The 7,630-nt window shown below is 44.9% G+C and overlaps 2 protein-coding genes across 3 annotated transcripts in view; one reads left to right on the top strand and one right to left on the bottom strand.

Annotated features, from left to right (window-relative positions):
- Positions 1 to 7,630, bottom strand: part of ccsapa (centriole, cilia and spindle-associated protein a) — a 157,368-nt gene that overhangs the window by 104,442 nt on the left and 45,296 nt on the right. The gene's annotated exons all lie outside the window — the stretch shown is intronic.
- The window catches only part of wipf2a (WAS/WASL interacting protein family, member 2a), a 26,545-nt gene that overhangs the window by 17,982 nt on the left and 933 nt on the right, over positions 1 to 7,630 (top strand). The window contains exons 6-8 of the mRNA XM_074631276.1: positions 2,115 to 2,375; positions 4,470 to 4,571; positions 5,793 to 7,630. The exon at positions 5,793 to 7,630 is cut by the window's right edge and continues 933 nt beyond it. Coding sequence (XP_074487377.1) covers positions 2,115 to 2,375; positions 4,470 to 4,571; positions 5,793 to 5,836 — 407 coding nt within the window. The 3' untranslated portion in view covers positions 5,837 to 7,630. The remainder of the gene's footprint in view (positions 1 to 2,114; positions 2,376 to 4,469; positions 4,572 to 5,792) is intronic.

The following is a 7,630-nucleotide window of genomic DNA, read 5'->3' as shown; positions in this document are numbered from 1 at the left end:
TGTCTCTCTCTCTCTCTCTCTCTCTCTCTCTCTCTCGCTCTCTCTCTCTCACTTTCTCTCTCTCACTTTCTCACTTTCTCACTTTCTCTCTCTCTCTCTCTCTCTCGCTCTCTCTCTCACTTTCTCTCTCTCACTTTCTCTCTCTCTCTCTCTGTCTCTCTCTCTCTCTGTCTCTCCCTCTCTCCCTCTCTCTCTCTGTCTCTCTCTTCTCTCTCTCTCTCTCTCTCTCTCGCTCTCTCTCTCACTTTCTCTCTCTCACTTTCTCTCTCTCTCTCTCTGTCTCTCTCTCTCTCTGTCTCTCCCTCTCTCCTCTCTATCTCTCTCTCTCTCCTCTCTCTCTCTGTCCTCTCTCTCTCTCTCTCTCTCCCCTCTCTCCCTCTCTCTCTCTGTCTCTCTCTCTCTCTCTCTCTCTCTCTCTCTCGCTCTCTCTCTCTCACTTTCTCTCTCTCACTTTCTCACTTTCTCACTTTCTCTCTCTCTCTCTCTCGCTCTCTCTCTCACTTTCTCTCTCTCACTTTCTCTCTCTCTCTCTCTGTCTCTCTCTCTCTCTGTCTCTCTCTGTCTCTCTCTCTCTCTGTCTCTCTCTCTCTCTCTCTCTGTCTCTCTCTCTCTCTCGCTCTCTCTCTCTCGCTCTCTCTCTCACTTTCTCTCTCTCACTTTCTCTCTCTCTCTCTCTCTCTATCTCTCTCTCTCTATCTCTCTCTCTCTCCTCTCTCTCTCTGTCTCTCTCTCTCTCTCTCTCTCTCTCTCTGTCTCTCTCTCTCTCACTTTCTCTCTCTCTCTCTCTCTGTCTCTCTCTCTCTCACTTCTCTCTCTCTCTCTCTGTCTCTCTCTCTCTCTGTCTCTCTCTCTCTCTCTCTCTCTCTCTCTCTCGCTCTCTCTCTCTCTCTCTCTCTCTCTCTCTCATCGTTCCTGCTCTGTGCTCCTCATCAGGCCGTTCTTTTGTTTTCTTCTGATATTTAAAAGTATTAAAATGATGTGTTACTAGTGCTGAACAGCGGCTACAGTTTATAACTCCAGACATCAGTTACTGGGTCATAGTAGGGCTGTCAATCAATCAAAATATTTAATCATCATTAATCGCACAATTAATCTAATTTTTTGTCTGTTCAAAATGTACCTTAAAGGGGCTCTATGTAAGAATCAGAGATTGCTTGTTAACAGCAACACATGTGCCCGTTAAGTCAACGACAGTCGGCGTCCTGTTGCTCGCACTACGTAGACGTGAGCGAGCATCAAAACAGTGAGGCGACACACGAGACTTGAACGTGACTGACAGGCATCGTGTTGATTAGCAACATTAGCAGCTAAAACCACAACATCACTGTATATTTCAGCTGCTTGGCAGTAATGTTAGCTGACCAGACCAAGGTCTCTCCGTGAACCGAAGGCCCGGCAGATGTTGATCCTAGTCTTAACTTTACCTGCTTCAGCCTCCCGACCGTGGTCAGAAGGCTCAGGGGAGACTCCGTAGTTTTGTCTCCTGGGCCGGAGTCGATAACGTTCCTCGGTCCGGAGTTAACCGCCGTTACTCCACAGTTTTCCTCCGACGTCGGTCACATTCCTGTTTGAGGGACCCCTTTGAAAATGGACATGACAGTTTTTCCTCGACAAAATGTAGCGTAAGTTTGGAGCGTTATTTAACCTCCTTCACTGCCAGCTAGTCTGACATGGTTGGTACCGATGGATCCATCAGGTTTTATAGTTTCATATGGTACCAGTATCTTCACTCTAGCTTTAACACTGAGCCGCTACAACTTAACAATTGCAATGCGTTAAAGAAATTAGTGGCGTTAAAATTAATTTACGCTACGGTGTTATTATCACGTTAACTTTGATGAGTCTGAGTGGAACATTGTTTGGTATCAGACTGTAAACATCTCAACATGATGTCAAATCGTCTCCAGTGTTTGATTCATGGGAACAAATGAAACCTTAAAGCACTCATCACTTCCATTATTATTCATGTCATCCTCATCGTGTGTGTGTGTGTGTGTGTGTGTGTGTGTGTGTGTGTGTGTGTGTGTGTGTGTGTGTGTGTGTGTGTGTGTGTGTGTGTGTGTGTGTGTGTGTGTGTGTGTGTGTGTGTGTGTGTGTGTGTGTTGTCTACACAGCTCCCCAGGTGCCCCCCTCCGGGTCTCGTAACGGCAGTCGGGACGCCCCTCCTCCCCCGCCGCCGTACCGCGTCCACAGCTCTGCCGCCTCAGAGCCGCCACACAGCCGACCGGGCAAACCACCTCCACCTTCCTCCTCTTCCTCCTCCGTCTCATCATCCTCCTCCTCCTCCTCCTCCCGAACCCCGGCTGGACCCCCTCCACCGCCCCCGCCCATCCGGAACGGCCACTCCTCCACCTCCTCCTCCAAGTCCATCATAGGTGAGTCGTCATGTTCCTCCTCTTCTTCCTCCTCCTCGTCAGTCAGGATTCCACCGACAGCTGCTGAAACACTTTGACTTTCTCAGTGTTACTAAACAACCAGCAGCTCCTCCTCCGGGTGGTCCATCGCTCCGGAGTTACTGCTGCAGGAGTTTAGGAGGAACATAAACACGGGATTGGTGTGATCTTTAGTACATTTATTATCCAGGTTTCCATTCAGAAGTAGCACACATTTAACCGAACTTTCAGAAAATCTGCAAAAGAAGAATGTATGCAGTATTTTCCATCCACCAATATGTGAATATTAGGAGTCGAATCATCGCAAAATAAACTGTTGAAACGTCCAAGTGGTGGTTGTACAAATACAAAACATCACCAAAGCAACTGGATGTATAATAATGGATATATTGGCTGTAATTCATCACTTGTATTATCTTCTAATACGCCCGTGGTCTGGGGTCTGTTGGACTCCAGTTAGGATCCTTGACATGAAAAAGTTTGAGATTGCTCTCAAAATCTGGATTTTTCTAATTTACATTAATGTCCAATGCTCACTTTCTGCTCCTCTGGGAATCAGCCGGGCTAAAGGTTTAATAAATACATAAGTCAATAGTTATAATAGCATTCATATTTATAATATGTTATTGTTTTACATTAATTATGACAGTAGAATAAACAGATTTATCAGTTTGCTGCTCACACAAACCAGCATGAGTGCTCCTGCAGCTTGGAGGATGACCTTTAACCTGCAGCTTCTACTATAGTCAGACGTCATATTCACATTTTACCAACTACCTTCTTTCTGTTTAGTGTGGCTAATTAACGTAGACAGGAAATGACTCTAATTAATATGTAATATCATAGAAATGCTAAAATCCACTGGAGGGGCCTTTGAACCCACACCTTCAGTTTGTAATGCAGACCCTCTGTTGAGGACGTTATCGAGCCGTTTCCCTTCTGCGTCGCAGACAGTCCTAAACTGGTGTAGTGACCCTTTAATATCCCCGAATGTCTGAGAGGCTTCCATGCAGCCAGACTTCTTTCCACCCTTCAGCTCTTCACCATGACTGAAACATCTGGCAGAAGGACATTTCCGATGTTTCAGATGAAGGGTTAGGACTGGCTGCCGTGACTCCTACAAACCATCTGCCAGCTGAGCTGTTGAACTAGTAGTATCTTTAACTCTTGTGTCTTTAGTAGAAGTATTCTGTGTGGTTAATCCTCAGTCACAGGAGCTGTTAACGTCGGGGTTTTGTTTCTGATCTTGATGTGATGGAGGTGGCGCTGATTAATGACCGTCGTCGTCATTGATAGTCAAATATTCCACCGCCGCCATGCAAACGAGCCCTTTTTCTGTTTCCTGTTGTGTCAGGAGGGAAGAGACGGTTCCTCGATTACTGTCTGAGGTTCATGTAGAACATGTACATGCAGGAAACACACATTTATACAGGGCTGAGGGTCAGGGTCCCTTGACCTCTGACCTCCAGATCAGTGAATGTAAATGGGTTCTATGGGTACCCACGAGTCTCCCCTTTACAGACATGCCCACTTTATGATCATCACATGCAGTTTGGGGCAAGTCATAGTCAAGTCAGCACACTGACACACTGACAGCTGTTGTTGCCTGTTGGGCTGCAGTTTGCCATGTTATGATCTGAGCATATTGTTTTATGCTAAATGCAGTACCTGTGAGGGTTTCTGGACCAATATCTGTCATTGATTTGTGTTGTTCATTGATTTACAATAATAAATATATACATACATTTACATAAAGCAGCATATTTGTCGACTCCCATGTTGATAAGAGGATTAAATACTTGACTAATCTCCCTTTAAGGTTCATTTAGAACAGATCATTAATGTGTGATTAGATATTTTAGTCGATTGACAGCCGTAGTCCCAAAACACATAACCTGTAACTAACTACAGATTTCTAAATGATCACGTAGTCGAGTCAACAGAAACTGAAGGTCGGATTCATAACAGGCTGTTATATTTAGATTAGATTGTCCAGGTGTGCCTAATAAACTGGTCACTTTATGTATATGCACATTTTAAAAAGCTTCTTTTTTTTGTATTTGTTTTCTTCCTCAGATGATTTTGAATCCAAGTTCAACTTCCACCCTGTTGAAGACCTCCCACCTCCAGAGGAGTACCGGCATTTCAGCAAGGTCTACCCGAGCAAGACCAACAAGGGTACGACTACACTCGTCTCATTTAAACTCTCTAAACTCTTCAATGCTCTCGGCTGCTCACGTGTACTTTCACATGTCCGTCCTGCTCACTGAGAGCGCTGCTGTAAGACAAGTTTGGTTTATTTGACCAGTTAAAAAAGAGACGTAAAGAACAAGGGAAGATTAAGAGGTGAAGAAAGGTGATTTAACTCTTTATGTTGCTCTTCAAGGTGAAGCTGTTTATCAGGAGGAAGGTTAGTTTCATGTGACTGACCGAGCTGCTGATGTTGTTTATGTTAACCAGTTAACCCTCCGAGACCCGCAATCCAGACCCACTTTACTGTCTTTCAGAGGCTCTAGTAGGTTCAGTTTTAAAGCTAGAGTGAAGATACAGATATCATATGAAACTAGAAAACCTGATGAATCCATCGGTACCAACTAACTACTAATAACTGATCATTACGTTCTTCTCATGGCTGATACCGATAAGATAACCGTTCATTTCTAGGGCTGTCAAAGTTAACGCAAATCTGATTTAACGTCACAAATTCCTTTAACGCAACTTGTGATTATTAGGTTGTAGCGGCTCAGTTTTAAAGCTAGAATGAATGGATGGATGAATCAGACTAGAGACCTAGAGTATTCAGAGGATGATGGATAAGACTAGAGACCTAGAGCATTCAGAGGATGGATGGATCAGACTAGAGACCTAGAGCATTCAGAGGATGGATGGATCAGACTAGAGACCTAAAGCATTCAGAGGATGGATGGATCAGACTAGAGACCTAGAGCATTCAGAGGATGGATGGATCAGACTAGAGACCTAGAGCATTCAGAGGATGGATGGATCAGACTAGAGACCTAGAGCATTCAGAGGATGGATGGATCAGACTAGAGACCTAGAGCATTCAGAGGATGGATGGATCAGACTAGAGACCTAGAGCATTCAGAGGATGGATGGATCAGACTAGAGACCTAGAGCATTCAGAGGATGGATGGATCAGACTAGAGACCTAGAGTATTCAGAGGATGGATGGCTTTCCTAGCTAGATTGACATAAAGGGGTTTCTGAGCAGTTTTGGACCTCCCTAAAGGAGACTAGAACGGCTCTATTTTGGGTCTCAAAGGGTTAAATCTTTACCAACCCTGCCTGTAATAATATCCACTAGTGTGTGTTATGAAGTGGGAGAGATGACCTGTAGTGACTCCCCTCCCCCCCTCTTGTCTCTCCTTCTGCCCTCAGCCATGATGAGAGGAGCTCCTCCAGCGCCGCCGGTGGGGCGGTGAACGGACCTCAGCTCAGGACTTTAACTCTCAGTCAGCCGACTCGATGGACGGGCGGCAGCGGGAGAGAGAGAGTGGTGAAGAAGCACTCAAATCACACAACACACACACTACAACACACACTAACACTAGAACCACCAGCTGGAAGTTAAAACACTACGACACCACAGCAGGTCTGACACGGCCTCGCCTCGCCGCTCACTTTCTGTCTGTCTGTGAGAGGAACAAATCAACCGCTCAGACGTTCTGACGGCGGCCGGCTCGACGGGACGAAGAGGCTTCCGTTACCACGGCAACATATCAGGACCAAACACTTCCACATCTGAGCATTCCACCGTCTGTTTTAATGCATAATCATGATAACGGTGATCTTCTGTTTGATTTTATGATTTTGGTGTCAACACTACAAATGGAAACTGTCTTTTGAATTTATGTTTTCAGCAGAATTCCCACAAAACTGATGATGCCATGAATGTTGGGGGCTTATTGAGGGTTATTTTTTATTTCTTTGGGTTTCTATATATTTAGTCTTAAACAGCCATTCCAGCAGTGCCAGGTGAACCAGCTCTCTGTGTCAGTGTGCCAAAAGCAGATTGAACCGCACAGGACCGTTTCCTCCATGTTTATTATTATTATTATTATTATTATTATTATTATTACTGACATGTTTTAAATTCTCCAAACGAAATGCATTCCTGGACAGCTCGCCATGTTCTGACTTGCTCTGGTTGTTTATTTGTACGTTTGGAGAGGGACTACTTCCTGTTTTTTGTTTTGTTTGTACCCCCGACTTTCCTTTTATTCGGGGGAGTTTATATTTCCATCTTCAGGCGATGTTGCACGGCAGCTTAAAGGGATAGTTCAGGTGTTTCTCAGTGGGGTGGTATGAGCTACTCATCCATAGTCAGTGTGTTACTACAGTAGAGAAACAGACAGGAGAACCAGCACGGGAGCAAAGCGACGTCCTGCTGTGGACGGGGACGGCAGAAAAACAGATATTAGATACCTAAAAAAAAACAATATCAGTTCGAGTGTACGCTATATTTAGATTATTTTCCCAGTTTTTCTTGCCGTCAGACGGCTATAGTGTATGTTTCCAACAGGGAACTGAACTGTTATCGATGCTTTCGCCAACCAGACTCCACTGGACAAACATTCAAGTCATTTAACCTCTCAGAACACGAAGGTTGCCGGTCTACCGCTGGCTCCATCGGTTAGTTTGTGTTATTGTGTGACTTCAGTTAGTTCGGATTCAACAAAGTCACAGAATATCACAAACTAACTAACCGATGGATGCAGCGGTAGACCAGCAGCTTCTGTGTTCTGGGAGGTTAAATTACAGTTTTTTCCAATGGAGTCTGGTGGCGTGGAAGAGAGAATAGATGGATACAACGGCTTCAGTTCCCCTTCGGAAGTGTCCGTCTGACGGCGAGGTAAAACAGTGAACATATTCTAAATATAGCGTACACTTACACTTGATTAATTTAGGTGTCTAAAATCCTCCTCCTACTCCCGTGCTGGTTCTCCTGTCTGTTTCTCTACTGTAGTAATACACCGACTATGGATGAATACCTCATACAACCCCGCTGAGAAACACCCGAACTATCCCTTTAACTGCTAAACCGAGACACTGTGCATGACACTTATTTATGCACTTATGATAACGGAAGTCTTCACGTCAATGTGACAAAAACCTAGATAAACTACGAGGGTTCGTCCCCGATGTGTTCGACAAACTGTTTCATATGGTCGGCGTCTTTCTCCGAACACACAGCGGAGGCCAACACTAAATTATGA

Source organism: Sebastes fasciatus, chromosome 3 (assembly GCF_043250625.1).
Source record: "Sebastes fasciatus isolate fSebFas1 chromosome 3, fSebFas1.pri, whole genome shotgun sequence".
Classification (NCBI taxonomy): domain Eukaryota; kingdom Metazoa; phylum Chordata; class Actinopteri; order Perciformes; family Sebastidae; genus Sebastes; species Sebastes fasciatus.
This window is presented reverse-complemented; position numbering and strand designations above follow the sequence as displayed.